Raw genomic sequence first — 27,910 nt, 5'->3', positions numbered from 1 at the left:
GGTTATCCCACTTCCACAGGATCCTTCTCTCTGCCCAGTATCAACTCTTAGAGCCTTTCTATCTCGTACTTCTTCAAGATCCTCAGGTGCTCTCTTCATGAGAGAAAAAGGTGGTACTTTGTCAGTAAAAAGGCATTAGACAGCAAATCCTTTACTTCATTAAACAAGCCAACCCTGAGTCATTCCCAAAAGACATGATATCAGGGGAGTAGCCACCCTCAATTAATTATTTTCAACATATGAACTTTGAGGATCTTAGAAAGTATACTGGATGGAAATCCCCGACGTCTTTAAACGGCATTATTTAAAGTCCTTGGAATCTTTAAAGTTTTCAGCAGTAGCAGCGACATAGTTTCCCTGATACTGTATAGTAGTTGTAGTATAGATCCAGGTCTCCTTTCTACCTACATTCAGCCAACATGCCTCACCCTATCGCCAGGCTACTCAAATATCATAGCCTTAGCCGTTGAAATCATATAGTGGATTGTACCCTATTTTTTTGCTAGGGACATCCACACTTGTTACGATAATGTACTTCAGTGTACCTACCCTTATTTTTATGCTAGGGTAGGACACAAGCAATATGTTTGTATATATTCACCATTTTTTGTATTTATGATGAACTTCAGTGTACCTACCCTTATTTTTTGTATGCTAGGGTAGGACACCAATGTTTGTATATATTTTGCAATATTTGTATTAATGATGATGGTTTCAGTGTACCTACCCTTATTTTTATGCTAGGGTAGGACACATGAGTTTGTATATTTTGTAATTTTGTTAAGTAAATCCCCTTTTTTCTTTATATTACATGCAGCACTGTAATTTACTGTAATTACCATTTAAGTACTTTAAGATTACTAACGTTCTATTATTTTACTGTTTAGTATAAGTTAGTTTAAGTGCTTAGTTTGTATGCTGTAATTGATTTACTTATATTATATCCATCATTTTACACTGTTTTTCATTGTTCCTTTTTTCCCATCTTGTCTGTTTCTCTGGTACTCTTTCATAGGCCGACACGAGCTGAGCCCAGAAAAAGGGGGGATTTTGACGGAAGGAAAAATCTATTTCTGGGTGATTGGCTCGTGTCGCCCTATGAAACCCCCCCTTTATGGTTTGTTTTCCCCCCCTTGCAGGACAAGATGTATTTAGCTGTTTTAATTAAGGATGTCCGCTAGGGGCGCTGCTGTCCGTGGCGTCCTCTAGTAGTAGTAGTAGAGGCTGCATCGCCCGTTGGTATCAGCTCTCTCTTGGGGGGATTCTGATAGGAAGTTCTAATTGGTGTTTGTCTCGTGGTAGTGTTCCACACTCGCCCCTATATCATACCGACACTTCTTTTTAAGAGTGAGCGAGTCAGTTTTACTGACATTTTCTTAATTTTGTTTTTCTCTGGTAATTTTAGGCTATTTTACCTAGAAAGAATGATATTAAGGATACTTTCATAGGCGACACGAGCCAATCACCCAGAAATAGATTTTTCCTTCGTCAAAATCCCTTTTTTTGTGTCTTGCCTAATGTTTTTGTTGAACAAATATGTGTAATTGAACATATGGTCTTAATTGTTCCACCATTTTATTATTGATAATGTTAATTACTTCACATTCACTTAACAGTATATTAATATAAATAATAAAATATAATGAATAAAGAACTGTGATGAAAAAACATGAAAAATGGAGACAAAATACTTTTGCTGCAGTAGTGACTTGTGATTGTACTCATGACCCCACAGTTCTGAAATCCAAAAAATTCCAAAAACTAAAACATACCTTGACCCAAGGATTTTGGATAAAGGATTGTGTACCTGTATCACATTCCTCTAAAATATGCAATGTGTACTATAAGACAGCTAGGAAAGCACCAGTCATTAATCCAGAAGACCTGCTGACTGAAAAACTAGAAGTCCCAGTGGCAAAGTATACTGCTGGGTCATATTATTTATCTAGTTAGCAAAATAAACTCTTGATTCACAGATGATGGATATCCATGCCTGTAACAAAAAAATAATTTGCCTTTCTCTTAAATTTAAGCTTTAAAGACCACTAGAATGATCAAGGCACCACAGTACCTCTAAAAACTAGTGGGAAGTACCTAGTACTATACCAATTTGGTAACAATGGGAAAGACCTGTCAAAGATAACATCTAGCATCTGCATCACAGGTAGCAAACTCACAATTTAGACGTGTGTAAAGGTAGCCTACCAATGATGGTCGCTCACTATAGAGTAATTCTCAAGTGTTCATTCTTCAAATGAGAACTCTTCTAAATTGACCCTGCATCATTCTGGTCAGCATGTATTGAGTAAGTAAAATAAGAGAATTTGTACACTGTTGGAACACAAATACACTAATGCATTATCAGTGAAAAATATCAGAACTAAGAGTGCAGAATTTAATAATATCATCTGATAAATTCAAGTACAATGTTCATAATTTCTTTATTTGAAAAGAACTTTTAATTTTCATAGGATTGGAACAGAAACTGTCAATTCTGGCATACAGTCATAAGATGCAATAGATAATGAAAAGATGAGAATAATGTGAGATCAAATATATTTTTCAAAATAATAAACCATAATTACCCTTTCTAATACGTGCAACACCACCCTCAGAGGCAGATCAAAACAGAAATGTGAAGGGCCTTCCTCTCGACAGATGTTACCCTCTACAATAAAACGCACATTGTCACTATACCCAAGAGGACATGTGGCTTGCAAAGAAAAGTACCTGAAATGAAAATGCATAAAAAGAGTGGAATGAAGGAAGAGGTTTAAGAAAAACAATCTGAACTGTGTATCTTAAAACTGCACAACACTGGGAGAGGCAAAACAGCCAAATGGCCCTCTACACCCTTTCGTATAAGTTTCATCTGAAAATTACATACAACACTGTGCTAGTGGATACACTGTATTGAAAATCTATTATCAAATCATTTATACCCCTGAAAGATGCATGGCACTTTACATTAATGGCCAAACAAGACTACGTACTACTGAAGCAGCTGGAGACTACAACTCAATAGCTGCTCACATTTCAGATTTGGGTGGTGAATACATATTACTACATAAAAAATAATCTATAGAATTTCCATAAAAACATACGACATACATTTTAATCAACTAAAAGAATGCTGTCATAACACAAGCTTAATCACAATCAATCCTAGTTTTATTACTACATGAAATTCAATAGAGAATTTCCAAGGCCCAATACACCTCAGTGAATTATGGACAATACTTTATTTTACAATTCTGCATCTACATAGTGTACAAGTGTGTTTGGTTATTTAATCAGTTCTGATACCCAAATTCATTTGAAAAGAATGAATTAAGAAAAGTGTGCTTTACCAAAAGTTGTTATACTGTAATACAAACAACTCTCTTCCATATGAAAAAGTTAACAGCTTCAACTCATGGACTTTAATTATTCAATAAACCTATGAAATTCATGCACCGTCAGATATAGGTCATATTCACACAATTTCAAATTGACCACAATTTTGTGTAGCAACAATTTCTTTCATATGACTGTTAGTTATACAATATGGTAGTATGTAGAAAAACAAAAAACAGGTTTTGATGTAGGATAAACCTATTTTTTGGTAGTTGCTGTTGAGTCCTCAAAGTAATTACCCCTCCAATGGTGTACCAAAGTGTAAAAGTACTGCTTCCTGTAACCTAACAGTCAAGAGGCGATGCAAATGATGCACAAGCAAGAACTGATGTGGTTAGACACCTCAATACACATTTCTCTCCCTGTTGAGAGCAAAACTATGATCAAAGCTGTACATATGAGACCGCTGACAGAAAATGGTTTTCTTACCTCTGTCTACAACATTTAAAGCTTTAGAAGACACCCTTTACCAGGACCCAACTTGCTCATCAAGTAGCCCCAGCCTTCTGTCCCTTCAGTTTTGAAATGATTAATTTTGTAAACCCAGATTTTCAGAATTTTGTAGTGACTAAAAACACCAAGAAATGGACAATGCTACAACTCCCTTCTGAAGGGGAAAAGCTCCCTTTATATATAGCTATGCAGCAATTTAGGACTCCTATGAGAAGAATCTCAGAGGCAACAGCCTCAGCAGAATTTAATACTAGGATCCACCTCTTTAGTATTATAACCTCTACCACTTTGCTGGAAGTTGCCACCAAAGGGCTTCCAAAAAGTTGTGGTTAAAAGTATTATGAGAACAGTATAGCAAGCACTCTGTAAGGACCTGTTTGAGGAGTCTGTTGTGGTTAAAATCTTAACCAGCACACACACCAACAGAATTGTAGAGTACTCTCTTTTGGGAAAAAGGGGAATTCAGGAAACAAAAACCCATAACTTCCCCTTACCCAACCTAAAAAGACCTGCTAAAAAAATTCCTGTAAGCCTTCAGTCATCCCAGAAGCTTTTCCAAAGACAGGTACGTGGTCAGAAGGGACAACAACAACAGCAAAGAAATCTTCATAGGTCCAAAGACCCTCTTATAGGGAAAAAGAAACCCACTGCCTGGAATACTGATCAAGGACAAAGGCAGAGGCAGATACAATTAGGAATGGATGGTTGGGGGTCGACTTTGATGACACCACAGGCAACAGCAATCTTCCCCTTAGGGAGGACAAAACTAATTTTAAATGGACTGGGGAGAAACTGTTACACCCCTCCCCCTCCTGTAAAGGGGTTATTCCAAAAATCAGACCCCTCTCTGGAACGATGTGCAGAGAGGTCCTGCTTTTGGGTGCCATAGAGAAACGTCTATACAGGCAGTCCCTGGTTATCGGTGGGGGTTCCGTTCCCCAGAGGTGTGCTGATAAGCAAAAACCACCATTAACCGAAACTTGGCGATTTATGGCACCGTATGCACCCTTATGGCACACAATAACCCTTGTGGCACCATAAGGATCCTTATGGCGCCAATTACCGGAACTCAGACAAGTGCCATCAAACCAGATCGCCGATAACCAGGGACTGCCTGGAACAAGCACATTGTTTGCCAAATGTTCCGGATAACTACCATTGTCCTAGTATGTTCAATCATTCTAAAAGGGACTTGGACAGCTATAGCTCTGAAAAATGTATACTGCCACATCCCTGTTGCTGTTCCCTTCTGCCCCTTCCTAGGATCAGTGATCAACTGACTACAGTCAAAAGGTTTCATGATAAATTGGCAAAATCCTGCCTCACACCAAGCAGACGCTTTCAGTGGCTGGGACTGTCTTGGAATACTTTTCACAGCCCGTTGTCTCTCCCCATCATACTCAAAACAGAATAAGGCAATTCCTCAAAATGTAACTTGCACAGCCCAGAGTTTCCAAATGGCAATTAGAACATATGATGGGCCTGTTGTAGTTCACATCAATAATAGATCCAATATTTAGATTGCAACAAAAGAATGTGAAATTCTGGCTATCACATGCAAGAAACAAGATGCGAGACCAACATCATCAAAAGATTAAAAAAGTTGGGGAGATACATTGGCCTTGGTCCCATAAAATCTATGGCAAAACAGGTCACCCTGACTCCTCAGTCTGTATGAGCGACAATACACACACATGCCTCGTTGACAGGTTAGGAGGACATCGATAAGATCGTCAGGTGGCAGGGGGTTGGTCAGCTACTCTGAGGAAATGTCAGATCAATTTCCTGAAGCTGATGGCTGCTTTTTGTCTCTCAAAAAACTCAAATCTCCAGAAGAGAGAGACATTTGCTTGGTTCTAGATAACATGACTGAAATGTCCTATACATCAAGATGTCCGGATGATGCTCACCTCCTCTCAATATGATAATGCTAGCCATCCTTTGATCCATCCTTTGATGGTCCAAACAAGGAAGTGGAACTTGTCTGCAATTCACCTCACAGGGTCTCTCAATGTCATAGTAGACGCTATATCAAGAAAAATGACAGCCTCAACAGCATGGATGCTAGACAACCACTCTTTTCAGAAAATAGCCAACATGCTTCCACAACTGGAAGTGGACCTCTTTGCCACATATGAGAAGCACAAACTGCCAGTCAAGAAACAGCAAGAGATGCCTTCCTACAAGACTGGAAGAAATAGAGGACGATATATCTTTTTCCTCCATTGATCCACATTTCGAAGGTGTTGAGCTAACTCCTAACCCTCAAAGGAACAGCTTACTTAATAGCCCCAAAGTGGCCAAACAGGTATTGGTTCCTATTACTTTAAAAATGGGAGAAGAGATTAATTCCACTACTGTCCACTGTTTTATCCCAGTCAGTAGGAGAGAAAGTCATTTACTGATCATTTTTTTTCTGAGCCGAGACCTTCACATTTGGATTTCTTAAATATCTACTGTGAAAATTACTCACTCAACATTGCTAGGTAGCTAATGCAAAAATACCAGTCTATAGAAGATATGGTTAAATTATATCCACACTGAGAGCAAAGTCAGAATTGCAAGGGAAAAACTTAAATTTTCCTATCCCTTTTTGAAGAAATCCCTTGCAATTACAACAATCATGGCATACAAGGCAGCATTAACAGAACCATTGCTTTACAGATTTGGGATTGGCTCTAGAGTATAGTTGTCACCTCCCTTCTGCAGTCCTTTGCACTACAAAGAACTGCTTTCAAAAGTTTCTTTGACTTTGATCAACCCCTCAACTTAGTGGATCCGATACAATCACAACTCACAAGCTACAATAGGCGATCTTCTTGATTGCCTTAGTACAGTGTTTCTTAGTGTGGTCAGCAGAACCCCAGGGGTCCATGGAATGTTCTAAGGGGTCTGCAGGATAATTTGGCCGTCGGTATCAAAAAACTTTGTGGCCAAAATGTCCTAAATTCCTATTTTTGTACCACCAAAGCCTCATGGCTTCTGACAATGGCACTCGTAAGATTAGGATGGGTGCAATTTAACAACTTTGTAGAAGGCAGTCATATTTATGATCAGGCAACAATGTACTGACTGCAACTGAAGCTCAGCAGATTGGAGCCAGATATTCCAATAGTAATGAATCAGCAAAAACAGTAACATTCCTCCATTAAATACGGTTCAAGATATGAGGAGGAAGCGTTGCTGTTAAGCTCACTAAAATTTGCGTGCAAAATTGCAAAATTAATAATGTTGTGAAAGTTATTTTAACCCCTTCCCACCCAGGACATACCGTACTACGTCACTTGACAACCAGCAAGTAATCCCAGGACGTAGCGTAATACGTCCTTCCACTCTCTCTTTTGTACCGAGAGCTGGTGTGTTGGGATTCTGTATTTGAAGACTTCTCGTTGCTGGGATATGCTCTCTCATCCCTTGTCAAACATAAGCTCCGCCCACTAGCCAATCAGAGCGAAGGAGTAAGGCATCTCGTGACGTTTCAGTGACGGAATTGAGACGTCACTATATTTCACCAATGGGAGCTCAGTATTTCAATCTTTCCTGTCTTTTCCCATTATTTATCACTCAGGCTGACATGTCGACTCGCATATAGACAATAGTGCAACTGTAGAATTCTTTTGATTATCGTTCTGGTTGCTTCTTTATCAATTTCTGCACGTATTTTTTAGTCATGGGTGACTCTGGAGATTCCTCAGATGAAATATATGTACCAGGGGAATCTGATGATGAAAATGAGACATCAGATAGTGTGCAATCAGTAAGTGATTGCGAATTATTTGACGATATTGAGCCAATCACAGAAGGTTGGCAGTTGTTGTCCGACATCTTTGATGATTCTCGGCCAGATCCTGTTCCTTCCCTTAGCGATTCCCAGTCACGGGGTGGATATTTATTTGTCACAGGATGATATATATATATATATTATATATATATATATATATATATATATATATATACTATATTATATATATATATATATATATATATATATATATATATCACATCCACATGTGAAGAGACAGGGTGTAGGTCCTGACCGGTTTCGGCTTTATTTTCAAGCCGAAACCGGTCAGGACCTACACCCTGTCTCTTATTTTTCAACCTGTGGGATTAATGGGTGTGATAAATGAATCACGTGCTAAAGTGATTATAATCTATATATATATATATATATATATATATATATATATCTATATATATATGTATGTATGTATGTGTGTGTGTGTGTGTATAGGAACATATATATAAACCCAGGAACACATATACATAAATAAAGTAATAAAAAATAAATTTATAAATCACAGATATAGCTATATATATATGCGTCATCTGGGTGGGAAGGGGTTAAGTCAAATGTAAACATTTATGTTGAAGATAAGCCATTAATAAATAATTCAGTAGCAATTTTAGTACTATTATATCCTGAAAACACTTTCAAAAGGGGTCCGCTGCACAAGAATGTTTAAGAAACATTGCTTTAGCGTCAGGAGCTTGCATTAGCAAACTGGGGTCTCTTAGATGGGGATGATACATCATGCAAACAGCTGACCATCAATTATTATTGTCTGTTGACCTGTCAATCCTGGCCAAGAATAAGAATCCTTTAAGAAGGAAATTCGATATTTTTATAATGAAAGTTGCCCGCAATGGTACAATGTTTGTCATTCCTTACCTGGAAACCATGGGTTGCATACTACGTACTTAGTGGGGGACTTTGCAATGAAGGAGGTACTCGGATGGCTAGCAAAGTTAAAGGGTGCCCTTGCCCTGGGGCATAGACCAGAATAAAATTGTAATACAACGCTGTCACCTACACTAATAAAAAATACCACACCCAGGTACCATGTACCCCCAGGCTTACATTAGACTCAACACACTTTGTATCAAGGCGAGAAGATAAGAGGGTAGAAAAAACACTGATGCTTCCTCTCACAACATCATGCCAGCCACGGATCAAGGTCCTAACGTACTACTACGTACAGTTTACAAAAACTGATTCCACTTCTTTGAGATAAAATGATGCTAAGACAGACTTCCACTTCCATTAAATTGACTCCATGATAGAAGAGAGGGACATGTAATGCCGGAAGGCAAGAGAAGTAGACACAGTTCGGACCTCATGGGCTGTAACCTTAATTAAAGGTAGTGTGTCGTCCTGAATCTGAGAGTGTCTCAGAAATTAGGTCTCAAAAAATAGATTTCATATTTTGACATCTGATGGGAGGGGTTCTAAACAGAGCATCACAGAAGGCTAGATCCTCTCAGTCCTTTGAAAAAAGTGTCCCAAAGCTCTCACTGGGCAGAGAAATCTCTCCTCTTCCTCCAGATCAAGGATGTTTGATAGACTTTTAATGGAGAAGGAACAAGGCCAGGGCTTGGAAGGGTCTTCATTCTTTGCAAGAAGCCCGAGTGAGAAGAAGCATACCGCATCTCCCTGTCAATGGTTTGTAGCTCGCTGACTCGTTTGGCAGTGGCTTGGGCAACAGGAAAGAGAGTTTTTCTAGTTAAGTCCTTCAGAGAGACTTAACTGAGGGGTTTGAAGGATAGGTCCCAGAGCCACTTTAACACTACACCAAATTCCACAAGACAACTCCAAATCTCTTTTGTTTAGTCATGTTGAAATATTTGATGAGACCATAGAGGCCTTGGTTGGAGGAAAGGTCCAACCATCTGTGCTTGAAAACAGAGCCTATCATGGATCTATACCCCTTAATCGTGAAGGATGATAAATTCTTGCGTGACCTCAAGAAGAGTAGGAAGTCAGTAATCTGACTTACAAATGTCTCGGAAGAAAAGACGTCATGTCAATGGCACCATCTCTGGAAGACTGTCCATTTAGACTAGTAACCATTCCTTCATTGGCCAGAAGGGAGCCAGTAGGTTCATCGAGGCACCCTGATGAGAGAAGTTGTTTAGCACCTCTCTGGCCATACCGAACGTAGGAAATGCATGGACGTCTAGTCCCGACAAGTCCTGGAGCATGGCATCCAAGGCCCATGTCAGAGGGTCTGGGCCTGGAGAGCAGAAGATGGATAGCTGATGATTCCTGGATGTTACAAACAGGTCAAGCAATGGGGCACCCCAAAGTTTCCATAGATAGCTGCATACCAGAGAGTCCAGAGTCCATTCCATGGGAAGAACCTGGTTGTGGTAACTTAACTTGTCCGCCAAGATGAATAGTTTCTCCGAATATACGTAGCATGTGACAAGGGTTATCTGGTTCTGTTCTGCCCAGAGTAGGAGTTCTCTGGAGGCTTCATAAGGGAGAACGATTGAGGGTCTCCCTGCTTGTGGATGTAAGTTAGAGCTGAGGTATTACCAGAATGAAATATCACTGTCTTGCCTAAGCTCTGGGGAAAGAATGACTGGAGGCCACATGGATGGCCTTCATCTCCTTGATATTTATATCGAGATGTCTCTGATCCTTAGACCATGTCCCAGACACTTCTTAGCCTCCTAGAAGGGCTCCCCAACCTCGGTCCAACGCGTCTGCAGACAACCTTAGTTCAGGGTTCAGAGGTAGAAGAAATTCCCCCTGAAGTAGTCTTCCTTCGCACAGCCACCATCGTAGGTCTGTCTTGATCTTCTGTGTGATGGGTAAAACATAAAAATCTGGTTGGGTCTTCCTGTCCCAGTTGACCTTATGAAAAAAGTGCAGAGGTTCTCATATGCAGTATGCCCAATGTCACATTCTGCTCAATGGAGGCCAAATTGGCCAGGACACTCATCCACTGGTTGGCCAAGCAGACAAGGAGAGAGAAACTCAGACTGAGTGGAGGCAGGAGTAGATTCTCTTGGGGGATGGAAAAACCTGAGAATCTGAGAAGTTTGGTACCATTCCCAAATAAAGAATCTCCTGTGTCGGAGACAGTTTCAACTTCTGTTTGTTGATGGGAATCCCCACTTCTTAAGTAAATTAGTAAACCATCCGTGCACCTTTCCTTTGACTGGGAATGAAGAAGCCAGTCGTCCGAATACAGGGAGATGGTAATCCCAAGGAAGTGGAGCCACTTGCTGAGAGTGGCAAGAACATGAGTGAATGCTTGAGGGGCATTGAAAGGCTGAAGTATAAGGCCCAAAACTGGAAAAATCTGTTTAGAAAGACAAAACAGAGTTACTTCTGGAGTCCGAATGTATAGGGGTGGGAAGTACGCATCCTGCATGTCTAAGGAGATCATCCAGTCAACCCAACAAATGGAAGACATGATAGAATGGTTCGTTTCCATATGAAACTTTGTCTTTAAAGCAATGATTCAGAGCACTTACTTTGAGGATGGGCCTCCAAACCTCTGATGACTTGGGAACTACAAAGAGCCAGTTACAGAACCCCTCTGACTCTTGACACTCGACTACTTCTACAGCTCTCTTGAGAAGGAGGGAGTCTACTTCCTGTGAAAGGGTCGAGAATCTCTCAGAGCATTCCAAGTAAGACAACTGACTAGAGTACATATTTTAGGGCTGTTGCCTTGTATAATAAGGCGCCCTATGAGGTAATGTTAGACTTGTGATAATCTTACGCTAAGTCGGTTGGTATTGCACTTCCATCTTCAATGGAGTGTCTTGGGGTTTGTAGATCACTTACGAAGTCGGGATTATCTTCTTGTTTATGACGACGATGTGTTAAACTCATGATGATTCGGTGAGGAGGTTCTTGTAGAAAACACGAAGTATAAAAATATATATATATTCTTCTTAGTTTACATGGTGAAGATCAGGTATGATTGTACAAGTCTTCTAATAACGATAGCTTGATCGCTTCTGCCAATGATGATGGCTAATTCTATTCTCTCTACATGATAAAGCTTAGGTAAAGAGATACAGGTCTTCTAATGATGATAGCTAACTCTGTTCTGCCTGTCTACCATCTCTGTTACAAGTTATGAAGGAAGCAGATAGTAGCTCAAACATATGAACATACAATCAGATGACATAGTTTCATACGAACACACAATCAAAATGAGACACGCTACAGATCACGTAGGCCGTTTGAATTATAGGTCGCGGTAGTTGTCTCAAGCAGGGAGCTTGGACTAGAGTTTATAAACAAATGAATGACTACAGGTGACGGCATGTTATCTTAGCCTACTTTTATTGTATATGTCATCTTTAGCGTCTCTAGTCTGATCACATTCCTGCAAGCAATCTGGTTGACCTCTTTAGTTTTAGTCTTTTATATATATGGACTAACATTCCATATTTTTATTATGTAAACACTTACATTAGCTCGGTCAGCTACCAAAACCAACTACTAAATATTACTCAAACTTGACTTGCATTTGACTTATAGGAGTGTGATACAGACACTATGTGAATATATATATATATATATATATATATATATATATATATATATAAGTAAATAAAAATTCATGGTGTACATGAATTGATTCAAGTAATAAAATATAAAACAATGATATTGGTAAATAATAGTGATCACGTGATATATAATGATACAGTTTTTCACTTCATCTCATTAAGATACATATGCTACAGAAAATACTAATGTACTCTGATAATTGCATAGAATGAAGATTAACATGATAAAAATCATATTTTAACTGATAAAAAATTTCATATATGAATTGATAAAATTATTAATGTTTATGCTGATTGATTCGTTGGTTTTTATGCTAAATGTTATATATCTGATTCATTAATCCATATACTAACTCATATATAACTGCAGATATTGGTAAGATAAAAGGTAACAGATTGATTATAGGCTACCTGATTGATTTATACATATGTATATGGATTCATATAATTATGATTAATATATGTGCACTTTAAATAGATTCCTATTGCGTACACGCAAAGATATATTTCGATTCCGTTATTCATGATCATTTATATATAGATTCCTAGTGCGTACACGCAAAAAATATATTTCGATTCTGTTATTTATGATCATTTATATATATAGGATACATGATACTTTATATATATAGGATACATGACCGAGGTTATACTACTTCACATTTAACTAGCGTACGAACAACTTTTCGTCCATTACACAGTTCCAGACAACCACCTATAGCCAAATGAAACGGCCTATTTCAATGGTTAAAACAAGGGGAAAATTTGCCTGAGCGGGTCCAACGTTCTATTTTGCGCTCATACTTATTCTCTGCATCCTAAGCTACACGATTACGTTCGCGATGAATAAAATCATCCCCAGCACGAGTCCTTCGCCAGCAAAGTAGAGTTGAATATCCTTCGGGTCGTAATTGTCGGAAGTATGTCCCTTTTGTAGTCGATTTCCGACAGCCGCAGGAGCATTCCGCATTAAAACGAGATTAACGACGGGATACGGTGTCGGTCGAAGAAGTCCATGATGGTGCTTATTCCCTTCACATTGTAGGCGGTTGTTACTCAACTGCCGTCATCCGCAGCGACGAACGATTTTTTGAAGTTGCGATGTGAAACTCTCGTACTGCAGGATACTGTAATAGGTTCCATTAATCAGCCTGCAAGTGAAATTATACTTGTCACAAGGGCAAAGTAAATTCAGACGACATCCAAATACAGGGGAGGGGAGAGAGCCATTTAGACCAGACTTAACCCACATGAATTCGCTGATATTTTGGAATTCAAAAGAGTCAGCTGTACAAACTTTTTTATCCATGGCATTAACAATGAGTGAACCTATCCAGGTCTATGAGGACTGTAAAAATATCCATAATTATAAAAAATAAACAGATATCAATACGAATCCCAAAGAAAATTCGATATTACTGGTAGTAAATTACTAGACAAAGAAGTGGAAAACGGAGCTATTTGTAAGATTGCCAGGCAACATAAGAGTCAAAGAGAAGATTAATCATGATTCTGTATTTCTCTATGCTAACTGAAATTAAGTTGTGATAAAATCTGATCCTATGTGCCCTAACAAAAGTTTCATATTCAATTTTCTCGCGCGCATCCTCTGAGGTTAATTTTTAAAACTTTATTTATAGGCAGGTGATGCAACGAAAGAACCCACTATGTAACTAATTTCTATATAAACTGGTTTTTTTTTTTTTCAAAAAAATGTGACATTTTCCCATGAATGTGATTTACTTGGATTGTAATAAGCTAATGTTGCAAGTAAATATTTCATATACATATCTTGATACTTCTAAACGTCTATGAGGTTCAGAAAAAATTAATTCATTTTGTTGTTATAGAAATTCTATTTGCTTATTTTGTTATTAATTTTAAAATGATTGCAACTCCTTAACTAAAGTTGCATTGCGCATACGGATAGACACGTCTGCCTTGCCCATGAGAAGTTCGGGCTAAGCATTCCTTTCTCCAGTCAATCTGCTTCGCAAGCAGAGACGACACACAGATGAAGCCTGTGTAAGCAGATTATTGAGGTTAAAAGGAACAAATGCTGATACGGCAATGATGACGTCGTCACTTGGCAGGAGATTGCTCTCAGCCAGCTAAGAGTTACGTTACTTGCTGTAATAAATACGACTTTAGGATAAATTTTTTGTTTTTTAATACTCAACCCACATGAGAAGAATGTCTGAAAAAAAAACAGTACCAAAATTGAACAATTTTGGGTTTCCATACAAATTTTATATATACTATTTGCCCTGTACAAGATTACTCGCATAGATATACATTTTCACTTCTAGACTTCCTGACTTTAAAATCTCTTTTATTTTATTTTATTTATTTATTATTATTATTTTTTTTTTTTTTTTTTCTCATTGACTACGAATATAAATCACCGGGACAGACAATATGTCAGTAGGTTTTGATATGTGTTTGAACTTTTAGCTTATTTGTCATTACTTAAACGTTAAGTTAGAGTTCAAATCTTTACGCATATATATTTGGATATTTAATTAACCTATGGTTACATTGCTTATTGATTTTATCGTGATTCCTTTTTTATTATAATTTGTAACCCTTCCGACTTCTTACGGAGTGTATTATATTGACTCCACTTGTATCCATATTTATTTTATTTTTTATATTTATTTATTTATATATATATATATATTGTAAATTAAAGGTTGGCTTGAATATGTGGAAGAGTGTTCTAGCGGCGTACCGTATAAGGCTACTTGCGGCATCAATTCTATAGATACAAGATATAAATGATAAAGGTATTTAAAACCGCGAGAACCGCTATAATCCAGTTCGGATCCAATATCACGAGTTGTAACTCGTAAGACATTGACATTTTCTGATTTATCTCTTATTCTACCAAACCGATTTGACTCTGGGTGATAAAATATAGTATTGGTTTTCTTAATGGAAAGGAATTCACACGAGTTAAGGAGATTACTGATTTACACCACCCGAGTCAGATTATCATGTGTTGAATTCCATGTTTACTGATTTAGCACTCATAAATATTCCTAACGCACTCAGTTGCAGTGTTTGTTTTTAGTGCTATTAATTCTATATGACGTGTCAAGGAACTATTGACACTAAGAAGTGTTTATTCCCTCTGTCAGACTCGTAATTCTGTTAATAATTCTACGTATATTCTTTCAAGGATTGATTTGGCACAGGATAGGCTCTTAAACTGACAGGTGTCTTAGTGTATCTCTTGATTTCATGACACGTGTTACAATTAGTTATGTGCTTTTTATATCTGTAAGCATTGTAGGCCAGTAAAATAGTGATTTGGCTTTCTGTGACATAGTAGGGAACCCTGGATGACGGAATGCAACCAGTTTAGGACGATTGGTATGAAAGAGATTATTACTACTACCTGGTCGTTAGTCACCTGCTGTGTTCTTCGGGTTTTCCTCGTCACGGACCTACATATAATATTACATTTGATTACATTATTCTGATACACATACTTTAAGTATACTTTTGCCTTAGGGTTTCTGCTCGAAGTGTTTATTGTTTTTGCTTAGTCGCTGACCCTGTTTCCGTTCGAAGTGTTTATTGTTTTGGTTATGTCTGTTGACTCTTGCTTTGTTCAGTTTGTAACAGTTCTGCGCTCCAACCCAGATATTCAATGCTCGCGATCTCTTGGGTTAAGGAATTATCTTGTTTAGATACGGTTCTTTTTAACAATAGGACACGGATGTTTCTATATCTTTTTAGTATAAATTGATGGTTCTTTGCAGTATGGTGCGGGATTGCGGGATAATGCGTCAGCTATGATAATTGCTTTCCCAGGTAGATATCTTATCTTGGCTCCAAAGACCTGAATGATCATTTGTCACCGAGTTCCTTTTGGACTGTGATTAAAGCCTTTGAAAAAAATCGGTAAAGGACTCATGTTCAGTAAGGACTTTATCAGGATAGCCATAGATTATGAACTTAAAATGTACTAGTGAGTTAAAGATACCTAGCCCTTCCTTGCCTATTACTGCATTTTTACTTTCAGAGGGCTTTAGTTTACATGAATAAAAAGCTATAGGAAAGAACTGTTCATCATATTACTGAAGTAGTACCCCTCTTACCCTTGGTCTGAGGCGTCTGTTACAATAAAAAAAAAATTCCTTATTTAAATCAGGGATTTTTAAGTTAGGTGAGCTGCATTATTCCGTTTTTAAGATATCGAACGCCTGTTGATGCTTTTTAGACCATAATAAATCTACGCTCTTCTTCGTAAGATCTGTTAAAGGAGCTGCTATGATTGACGAGTTACATATTTACATACGATTGTAATACCCACTACAGCGCAAAAGTGCTGTATCCCCCTTTTACGTTAATAGGTACCGGAAAGTTATGAATAGCCGACACCTTACCATGGACTACTTTAAGACCTTGACAAGACACATAAAACCTAGATAAACATGTTCGGTTTTAAAAACTCACATTTAGATATTTTACTCTGAGACTAGCTCTAGTTTATGTGAATGTACTTCTAAGGTATTAGAAAAGATTACAAGATCATCCATATAGGCATGTAGGTTATCCCCTAAAAGTCTCCAAACACTATATTGTAATTGGGGCGCAACGTAAGCTGGAGGCATACGTAAAAATTGATAATGTCCCCTGAGTGTGCTGAAAACGGAGTATGAGGTACAATCACTTAGGTAATGGTATCTGGTAAAAGCTTTTAAGTGAAAAATTTATTCTAACCTAACAGAGATAAGATGTCGTCAGTACATGGGACTGGAAACTATCGGGAGTCGTTTCCTTGTTTAAGCGACAGAAATCTACGCAGATACGCCAAGTCCGATTTTTTATGGCATGACGTTTGAGGGGAAAATTATATGGGCTTATTTGATTTCCTAATGGCTCCTATTACTAACATTTTTCAACTGCGTCATTTACCTCTATTTTGAAATTTCAGTGAGAGTCTATACGAAGGTACGTATATAGCTTTATGTTTGTCCTTAGACCGTATTTTGTGTTAAATTACATCCGTTTTTCCCAGAGATCACTCGCTAGTGGAGAAACTGCCTGGTATTCAGATAATAGAAAAAAAAAATTTTCTGCTGAATCACCTCTGCTTGAATGACTTTACGGATATTACTTTAGATAGATTATCAGAGAGATTCATCTACGACTGTTTGGGCGTGATTAAAAATTAGCAACAATAAAAGAAATGCGATATTTATATGTATAGGTTTTTGTGGATTACTATATTAACTTGTTGCTGCGAGTCAACCGTGTCTAGGGCTTTGTTCGCGGAAATCGTTATATTTCAGAGTGTCGGGAAGGATTAAAATTTCATTTCCCAGCAAAGTCTTTTTACACGCACTAAGACATTCGAGGGTGCATGCTTCTCGAGATTTTGCGTGCAAAGTGCGACTGCGGTTGTGGGAGAATTCTGTTGGGTCATTTGAACAATGTTACGATTTATGAGACAAATGTATAGTTCCTTTATATAAGTTATTATTTGATTAACTGTCTCATTTTTGTTCAAACGGATTTTAATATGTTTGAAGGTTTATAGGATTTTCCTTTGATAAACACGCCTTATTTTGCAGGATGTAAGATAATATTTTGTATACCCCTAGATGGGTCTTACAATTACATTAGATACAGATCAATGTTTTTTATAACTATAGAGGTATCTGTAAGCGCTCGCTTATCCGGGCTTCTCATTAGGGAAGTTCGAACAACAGACGGTGAGTCCGTAAATACAGGATATTACGTGTACTAAAGAAATAAAACAAGATACTCTAATTTTTACGGCGCGTACAGTTGGGCTTAATCCACCACTACTTATAATAACTTATTGTATTAAAATTACTAGAACCTGCTCTGAATACTTGATACGGTCGTGTGATTCATAGGAAAAATCCTTTTTAATTCAAAAAGGTATTGGCATAAAAATAAAAGGTATGGCATAATTGATCCAACATCACTTTTCCCCACTCTGCTAGAGTCGCTTAGTGTGTGGAATTTGCTATGCTTTGAACACTTCGGCAGATCTAACTGACCTTGACCGCTTGCTTGTTTGATTCTGAAAGGGCTACTGTTTTTATTTCTTTTTTTGTAATAATTAGGATCCTTCTCTTTATTACCATCGGCAACGTATTGTGTGTTTTTAGCATTATGTTGCTGGTTACGTATAAAGCAATGAATGACGAACTATAGGCACTGAGCGATTACTATTAAGACAAGTTATCTCTACTGCATTCAATATTAACTGTTTGTAATTGCTGTTGTTTACTTCATTCTTTGCTAAAATTTGAAATAGTGAGGGATCCTGGTCAGCGCATTTAGCCTAATGAAAGTTTTTTATAGGCATGTTATTCCTTGCAATCCAGCCATATTTTTAAAGTTAAGTTGAGTCATTGAGGTTCGATATTTTATATAACTCAAAAACTCAAGGCTAAAACTGCGATCGGGACTTTGCAAAGGAGCATTTATTGTCATGACCCGAAATAGTGTTACCTCTAATTTATATAGATTTGTACGGGTGTTCCACTTGTTTTTGTGTGTTTTCTAATCACTACGGTGCTTAACGACCCTATCCATGCATCTGTATAAATACAGACGTCCACTACGTAAACGCATATTCACTGTTTAATATAATTTGTTGCGTAAGGGATTAATAATCACCCAAAATGATAAAATTAACACAATATATGATTATGATATTTCAGTAGAACTTCTGGAAACAGACACTCAAAGATAAAAAACTCGCAGTAGCGAAATCTCAATGATGTAGATAATTTCTGTAAAAAAGTAAGATTAAGAATGTCTCGTAACTTCAGCCACAGGAATAACGAAATTCGACCTGTAAAGGAAACACTCGAAGTTACTCCAAATGAATAAAAAATTGTACTTAGCTTGCTTTTGTGGGAAGTCACGGTGTTCCGATAACAACACACGGCCTTGGTCCTCCTTCTCTATTTAGCGGATGACCTGGTTTGGCTTCAGTTTCCCCCGTGTGCGTAGTTTCGATGATTCGAGCCCTTGAAAGATCCGATGCTGAAGACGCGTTCGGTTTGTTTCTTGAAGTGCCGGAAACGCTCACTAACGATGTTTTCTTGAATGATTCTAATGAGAGACGAAGCTTGCGTTGCCGTAGGAAAAAGGACACGTCGGTTTTGTTTCTTGAAGTTATTCACTAAACGATGATACTAAGTTGCTTGAAGAATCGTCGGTGACTTCATGATTTATTATTCTGGTTTATCTTCGGAGAAGTTGTAGAGTCCTTCTGGTACGCTTGCCACCACTTTTAGGGCTGTTGCCTTGTATAATAAGGCGCCCTATGAGGTAATGTTAGACTTGCGATAATCTTACGCTAAGTCGGTTGGTATTGCACTTCCATCTTCAATGGAGTGTCTTGGGGTTTGTAGATCACTTATGAAGTCGGGATTATCTTCTTGTTTATGACGACGATGTGTTAAACTCATGATGATTCGGTGAGGAGGTTCTTGTAGAAAACACGAAGTATAAAAATATATATATTCTTCCTAGTTTACATGGTGAAGATCAGGTATGATTGTACAAGTCTTCTAATAACGATAGCTTGATCGCTTCTGCCAATGATGATGGCTAATTCTATTCTCTCTACATGATAAAGCTTAGGTAAAGAGATACAGGTCTTCTAATGACGATAGCTAACTCTGTTCTGCCTGTCTACCATCTCTGTTACAAGTTATGAAGGAAGCAGATAGTAGCTCGAACATATGAACATACAATCAGATGACATAGTTTCATACGAACACACATCAAAATGAGACACGCTACAGATCACGTAGGCCGTTTGAATTATAGGTCGCAGTAGTTGTCTCAAGCAGGGAGCTTGGACTACAGTTTATAAACAAATGAATGACTACAGGTGACGGCATGTTATCTTAGCCTACTTTTATTGTATACATCATCTTTAGCGTCTCTAGTCTGATCACATTCCTGCAAGCAATCTGGTTGACCTCTTTAGTTTTAGTCTTTTATATATATGGACTAACATTCCATATTTTTATTATGTAAACACTTACACATATCCCTCCTTCAGAACTTGAATTATTATGGCTCTGCACCTCTGCCCCTCCATTCCTGCCAAAGGTGGAAAAGTCAGACTCCTAATGGAGTACCAAGGACAGGTCTCTCATTTCTTGGAAGAGGGTTTGAACGAAAGTTTCTTAACTGACTTCGAAAAACATAGGTTGGTTTGTAATCTAAACTGGATTCTCTGTCTGCTTCCACGAAAGAGCTGAAGCTGAAGGGGATAAACAGACTTGGAAGAGATGGAGGGATCCTCTGGATGTCTAGTGGACTTTGCTAGCAAGTCCTGGGTAGACTTCTTCTGGAGGTCTAACAAGATCTCCAGAATGGTGGGCAGCAGAAAGAGATATTGCTGGTCAAGAGGAGTGAACAGGAGAAGAGACTTCTTTGTGAGGGTAACTCCTTTCATGTTTTCTTCACTATGCCCATGGAGAAGAGGGAGGCAAGTTCTCGGGAGCCATCTCTGGTGGCCTTGTCTACGCAACAATACCCCTAACCAGTCGGAGGCCAGGTCTTCCACCACACAAGGCCAGTCCTCTATTTTTTTTTTTGCAAGATCCCTGATGGCCCAGTCAAGGAAACTCAACACTTCAAAAACTTTAGTGTTTTTTAACAAGATGGTAGAGTTCAGCTGACAAAAACATGACTTTCGCCAAAGAAAAGGTCAAGCATTGCAAAGACCCAATGAGGCCAAAGAAGTCCCTGGGAGGAGGTAGTGGCTCCCAAAGAGGGAGCTTCTCTGTAGCATAGGAGAGGCATCTCCTGTGAATAAGCCTGGCAGAGGGCCAAGCTTGGGGGCTCTGCCCTGTTCCTTCTCAGAAGTTAGCCAGTCATCAATCTCCATGAGAGCTTTTCTTGAAGAGAAGGACAGTACCATCTTGGAGAGTCAAGTGGAGGCTTCTGCTTGGTTGCTCACAAAGAAAGTAGAAGCTGGAGAAAATGGAGCCGTGGGCAAGAAAAATCAGGAAAAGATTACCAAAAAGTAGCAAAGTAATGAAGCATAGGCCAACTGAGAGGTGGTTTCTTCCTCAAACAATTCTTCATTAAAAGAGACAGGTAATAACACAGGGTCCTGAGAGACTGTGGGAGCAACTGTGTCTTCCAAAAAAACCTCATAATTGCCTCTAACTAGTGCTTAATAGGCTCCAACAACAAATCATCTTGAGTCTGTGAGAGAGCTTGAGGTGGTGGAGGTGGAGGAGAGCACCCACAAGCTGGTGCCAGATTCACTGCAGTTGGTGCCACCGCATCAGGTAGAGTCCGTTGCTTACATACGGAGGCTGAGCGCTGTGTAAGTGACGGGAACTGGGAAGCAAAAATGAGTCTAGAAGAGGATAATTTCTGTTTGGGAGCCAAGAGCTGGTGCTCCCCATATGAAGGCACTGACTCTGAAGTGACCAAATCCGACTCCTGGGCATGACCAACAGAGGATCAACAGTGTTTCTTCGCTAAAAAGTGATTACCATGACACATTCCCCCAAAAGAAAAAAAATGAAATCAACTGATTTTATTTATTTATTTTTTTTAAAGAAACAAGAATCCAACAACAGGGGAACAATTCTGCATAAAGCTTTAACTCAGTTAAACACGCACACTTCTCCATTCACTCACCCACTCGTGCCAAAAACAACTAATTCTGAAAAATCTTTAGAGAGGCTATCAGCTACAACATTATCATTTCCTCTTAATGTTTCCTTTTCTAAACTCTTATCGAAAACTTGGAAATTCTTAAGCATCTCTAAGTTCTTCTCAAAACTAATTTCTCTCTGTGACACTGTTACTACGGGCACGGGCGGTGGCCACAGCACAGGGCATTCCTTATAATTCTTGAGCAAGTTTACATGCATCCAGTTTGCTCTATGCTTACCCCTATCGATTACATAATTTAGATTTTCCCTCTTCTCTAAAATTGAAAAAGGAGCTTCGAACTCATAAGATAAGGAGGGACCTTCTTTCTGGACTAATACTAAAACTTTATCTCCCACACAGAACCTTCTCTCTTTCGCTCTAAGACCTTCGCTAGTTGCCAAGCATCTCTTAAATTGTTTTTATAATACTCTGGATTAGTTATGTAGTCTTCTCTACCTTCTTTAAGCATTAAATTACATTTCAACATTTCCAAAGGACCTTTAGCAGGTGTGACCGAAAACTAGCTCGAAAAGACTAAACCCTGTAGTGTCGTTCGGTGCCAACCTTAAAGCTAACAGAACAAAAGGTAACTTTTCTTCACAGTCATATTCAAAGTTACTACACAGTTTTCGTAAACAACTCTTTAACGTTTGGTGAAACCGCTCCAACATGTCCCTGAAATATTTAGATACAAAATTACAACCATTATCACTGTATAGTACAAGGCAGACCAAACATAGAAAAATAATCTAACAATTGTTTAACTACGGTCCTTGCGTTACAGGTTCTTACGGGTATTGCCTCTGGATGGCGATTTACTATGAGATTCAGGGCCTCTGTAACACGGTTTTTTTTGCAATAACTTTTTATCTATGCATTTCATAAATAAAATACTTATTCAGAATACATATTATATCAACACATAAATTTTGAGTGTATTCTCCACTACGTAGGTTGAATAAATTTGGTAGTACTTATAATGTAAAAGTGACCTTTTTTGAAGACAGGCCAACTTACTCAGAGAAAAGGTTTCGAACACACTCGTTACGTAACTTATGACAGCATTTCTTCCCTCTTTCTCGATGGATGATTGGGCTATACGTAACGAAGGCTAAACCTCTGGCAACAATGGCATACAAATATAAATACAAGCAAAGCAGTACACCTTTATGAACTCTGGAACCTCTCCACTGATAATTGTCATAATGAACAAACCAACAAAATATGTTAATAAATACAAAAACACTTCGATTATTATTGTAACTCCCAAAATAAGTTTCCAAAGAAATTACAGTCTACTTTATAGGTCACAATCAGATCGACAAGATGTAGGGAATAGTTGGTAATTATCAAAAACATAGTAGACAAGCTTGATTTGATAACTGCTATATCCAATGTCAAGCAATTTTTATTTATTGGCCATCTACCTATTTACTGAAAAAAAATAGCCTGTACCGTATATTGGCTTTAAACCTTCACCAATAATTATCGTCAGAATGGTGACTTCATGAGGCTACACCCACTTTCGCCTCGTTATAATTCAGGATAACACTGAAGGCTACCATGGGCATTGTTGGATTAGAAAATTTAACTTCTGGCTATAAAAACTAATTTCTCGAGTAGTTGTAAGAAGTGCTAAATGATCCTCAAGGATCCCAGCAGTTGGCCTAAACGTTTAATTCATATATATTACTGCTATACTGTTGCGGCACTACTGCTACAGTAGTATTACTACGCTAGCACTGATACCCCACCCACATCTATGTATCGTTCCGCCATTCATAAAGTCTTTGGGTTTCAGAGCCGATGGAATTTCTGTCTGGTGGATGGGCGGGGCAACATTTAGTCAAAAGGTGTTTGTTTACCTTGCTTACGTAATGAATGTTTTTCGACTCTTGGCTCGTAATCATTGGCCATGGCGTCGGCTAGATCATTTTTACTCTATAAAAATTAAAACTATCGGGTTTAGGTTATTGATAATGCTGACAAAATTTGTGTGTGGTTGTAAAATATACATATGTCAACTTTCAGCTACATCCGATGCTTTGACAAGGAGCAAAGTCCAAAAAACCGTGTTACAGAGACCCTGAATCTCATAGTAGTCTATCAATTATTGTTAACAGATATATATACTCCCTCCCTTACTTCTAGGCAACATCCGACCATATCGATAACTACATTCTCAAAAGGTTTGCCTACTGAAGTAGTATTACTCAACAGAGCTCTGGGAATTACTTGATTCAGTTTTCCGGCAATTTGGCATTCATGACAGCTTAAAACATACCGCTTTAAGTCACTTCTCATTCTAGGCCAAAAGTACGCCCTACTAATACACCCGAAGTTTTATTTCCCAAATGTCCTTGCTCATCATGTGCTAACTTCAAAACTAGTTCACGAAGCTTCCTAGGAACCACTAATTGTTCAGCGATTTCGTCTTTACTACCTGACTTAGGACGAACATAACGACACAAAAATTTATCTTTTAAACAAAATGTTTCCTTACACACAATATTGAGATCATCATCCAGCTCACATTAAAAAATTTGGGTTAGTGTCTCATCCTCTGTGAAACTTGACTAGCTCATCCTTATTCAAAAGGTTAGTGCCTAATTTATCACAGTAACTATTACTTGATTCCCCTACATCGACTACGTTACTCTCGACATCTACACCTGCTTGGCTATTACTGTCATCAACGATAGAGTCAGGTCTCTCAGCCACACTCACGCCAAGATCAACCTTCCCACCTCTATCAAACTCGTTCAAACCCACGAACTCACTCTCGTTCGAATCCACGAACAAACTATGACCGTAGTCTATGTCTGTATCTAAACCTGACCTAGTTACTACCATTTCAGGCAATGGAATCTCACTCGCAACAGGATTCACATTCTTGGATAAAGCTACCGACAATAATGTCAACGCCATCAATGGGCAAACTGTCAACAACTGCTAGTTTCACTTCTCCTGACACTACCTGACTTTCTAAGTTCAACTTAAACAAAGGACAAAGGACACAAGTGTTCGGAAATCCACCTAACATGACTTTTTCTTCCATATTGATATCTGCCCTGTTTGGCACTCTCTCTCTCCTAATCAGTGAGACAGCAGCTCCTGTGTCTCGAAGCAAGACTACTTCTCTCAAACCTACTCCTCCAAGAGAGGAAACTACACCTTCTAACAGAAATTCACCAAAAAATTTCCTAGTTTCTCTCATCACATCATCCCTACTTGACGAAAGGTTAACTAGAGACACTGGTTTCTTAATGTCCTTCCTTTCTGCTGCACAATTTCTCGCTAAATGCCCTTTCCCATTACATCGGAAACAAGTTAATTCTGAGCCACTAGATGCCGCTTTATTCTTACAAACCTTAGACGTATGACCAGGTTTTCTGCATGCATAACAGTAATAGTCCCTTTTACTCGCATTGCTATTACTAAAACTGAAATATTTACTGCTTTGTACTTTACAAGACGAAGGATCATTTCGCTTCTTACTAACACTCAAATTATGAGTTAAAATATATTTGTTTGCTAGCCAAGTTGCTCCTGCAAAAGATACTCTCGCCTATCTTCTATATAAAGCTTAATCTCAGGGGATTCGTTATCTTTGAAGTTTTCTAGCAATACTAAGTTCTTCAGACCATCAAAATCCTCAACTTTTGCAGAAGTTAACCAATAAAAAAACAGCCTTTCTAACTTCTTACCGTATTCTACATACGTAATATTCTCGTCCTTTCTCAAACTTCTAAATTTCTTATGGTACGCCTCTGGTACTAACCTGTACGCGCTAAGAAAAGTTTCTTTAACAATATCATAATCATCACATTCCTCCTTAGACATGCAACTACAGTGGACCCCCCGTATTCGCGTTCTCCGGATTCGCGGACTCACACATTCGCAGATTTCTCTTGGGAACGTTTCCCTGCATTATTCGCAGAAAATTCGCGCATTCACGGTATTTTTCTATGAGAAATATCCACAAATTCCTGGTTTTTGTTATCAATTTCATCATAAAATGCACTTTTTGTGATAAAACTATTAAAAAAACCAAGTATGAAAATATTTAGTGGTTTTTCTTAAGTTTTAACTAACAAAATAGGCTGTTTTTAGCGTTTTTATAGGGGTTCCAAACATTCGCGGATTCTAACTATTCGTGGGGGGGTCTGGTACGCATTCCCCGCGAATACGGGGGGACCACTGTATACACATTAAGCGCCCTACCACTCAAAACTGACTGTAAATATAGAGTCCACGTTTCTTTAGGAGAACCTACCCTTTCCATTAACTTCTCAAAACACATGAAATATGTCGTTACATCTTCCTCATCAAACTTTGGTACTAATTTCAGCACTGCACTCATACCTAAACCATCAGCTTCATTTTCGTTCTCGCCTGTCTGACTGTTACAAGTGCTTTGCCTTAAATGAGCGATTTCCAACTCATGCTAACGTTCTTTCTCTCTTTCTTCCTGCTGCATTACCAACATTTTCTCTCTCTTGCTGCATATTCATTACTTCTCTCTCTTGCTGCATTTTCATTGCTTCTCTCTCTTGCTGCAATTTCATAGCTTCTCTCTCTTGCTGCAATTTCATTGCTTCTCTCTCTTGCTGCATTTTCATTACTTTTCTCTCTTGCTGTATATTCATTACTTCTCTCTCTTGCTGCATTTTTATTGCTTCTCTCTCTTGCTGCATTTTCATTGCTTCTCTCTTTTGCTGCAGTTTCATTACTTCTCTCTCGCTGCATTTTCAGTACTTCTCTCTCAGCCGCTCTTTCATCTCTCTCATACTTCTCTCTTTCTTTCCTTTCAACATACTCATGGGAGATCATTCCCCTCTAGACCTAGAAGCTTACCAGACTCAACAAACTCTTCCACCATCTCACTCATTCTGATTCTTTCTATATTCTCTGTCTCAATCTGTTGCGGTGCAGAATAGCCAAGCAAGGTCGCCAATAATGTTACGGACACCGAGGTCTGCTACAGGTTCTTAATTATAATAAACAAAAAGGATTCAACACCAACAGTTGAAACTCAGGATACGAATATAGAAAGAAACTTAAACAGAACCGAAGTTGATTTACAAGCTTACTAACAAAGATAAATAAAGATTAGTTTCTCCTATTTACATAACAAAAACAAAATCTTACAGTATGTGAACTGGACGGTGCCATGATGAAATACTTGCTGGCCAGTTTTGCAGCTGTCAAAAATCAATGCTTGAAGCGATGGCTTCACAAAGGAGAACTGTAGAACTTCAGACGTCTCGTCTTCTTGACTCCGTACTACAGAAAGCAATGTCTATTCTTGATACTCGAAGGGCAGGTTACCCCTCAAAACAACTTGTAGCACGTTTCTTCTCTGAAGGGTTACTCAATCGTCGGAATATCTCCCTCTCCGACTATGGACAACTTAACCCTTAAACGCCAAGCCGGTATTTCCGAAAGTGTCTCCCGTATGCCGGCGGCGTTCGCGAGTGAGCGCCAAAGCGGAAAAAAGTTTTTTTCAAACCTAACATAAAATAGATAACTAATAATAGAGTGTAATGAAATAAGGGAAGGTTCTGGGTATGGAAGACCAAGAACGAACCCGCCACGAGGCAGAACCATGCTGCCATGCTTCCGACCTAGAGCTCGTATTTATACCTAAAAAACGGCAAATACTGACTCAAGGGCGGAAAAAAAAACCAAATAGCAATAAAACAACTGATTACTTAACTTAGCTGCTGCGATGGCTGTACGCTCCATGACGAATAAATCCAAGAAAAGGGGCACAAAAAACACAGAGCAAAAAAGGGCACGTGTATACGCTGTGCGCTAACTGAAAAGGATGGCCACCAGAGGCGCAGCAGTCGGCAGCATGGGATGGAGTAGTAGTAGTTGCTGCCCACTCTGTGGGTCGGCTCCCCTCTAGTGGGGATTTTGTAGTGGGAGATTTCTATTGGCAAGCGGTTCGTGGTAGTGGTCTCACTCGCCATAGTGTTCATACCGACACCCTCTTGGAGGGTGAGCGAGTCAGTTATACTGACCTTTTCTTTATTTTATTTATTCTCTGGTA

General features: G+C 38.6%; 1 protein-coding gene across 1 annotated transcript in view; it reads right to left on the bottom strand.

Annotated features, from left to right (window-relative positions):
• Window positions 1-27,910, bottom strand: part of LOC135226994 (A-kinase anchor protein 10, mitochondrial-like) — a 586,899-nt gene that overhangs the window by 224,393 nt on the left and 334,596 nt on the right. Inside the window, exon 6 of the mRNA XM_064266721.1 lies at window positions 2,586-2,730. Within this exon, the coding sequence (XP_064122791.1) occupies window positions 2,586-2,730 (145 nt within the window). The remainder of the gene's footprint in view (window positions 1-2,585; window positions 2,731-27,910) is intronic.

Source organism: Macrobrachium nipponense, chromosome 15 (assembly GCF_015104395.2).
Source record: "Macrobrachium nipponense isolate FS-2020 chromosome 15, ASM1510439v2, whole genome shotgun sequence".
Lineage (NCBI taxonomy): Eukaryota > Metazoa > Arthropoda > Malacostraca > Decapoda > Palaemonidae > Macrobrachium > Macrobrachium nipponense.
Note: the sequence above shows the minus strand (reverse complement) of the source record. Positions and strands in the feature narration are given on the sequence as shown.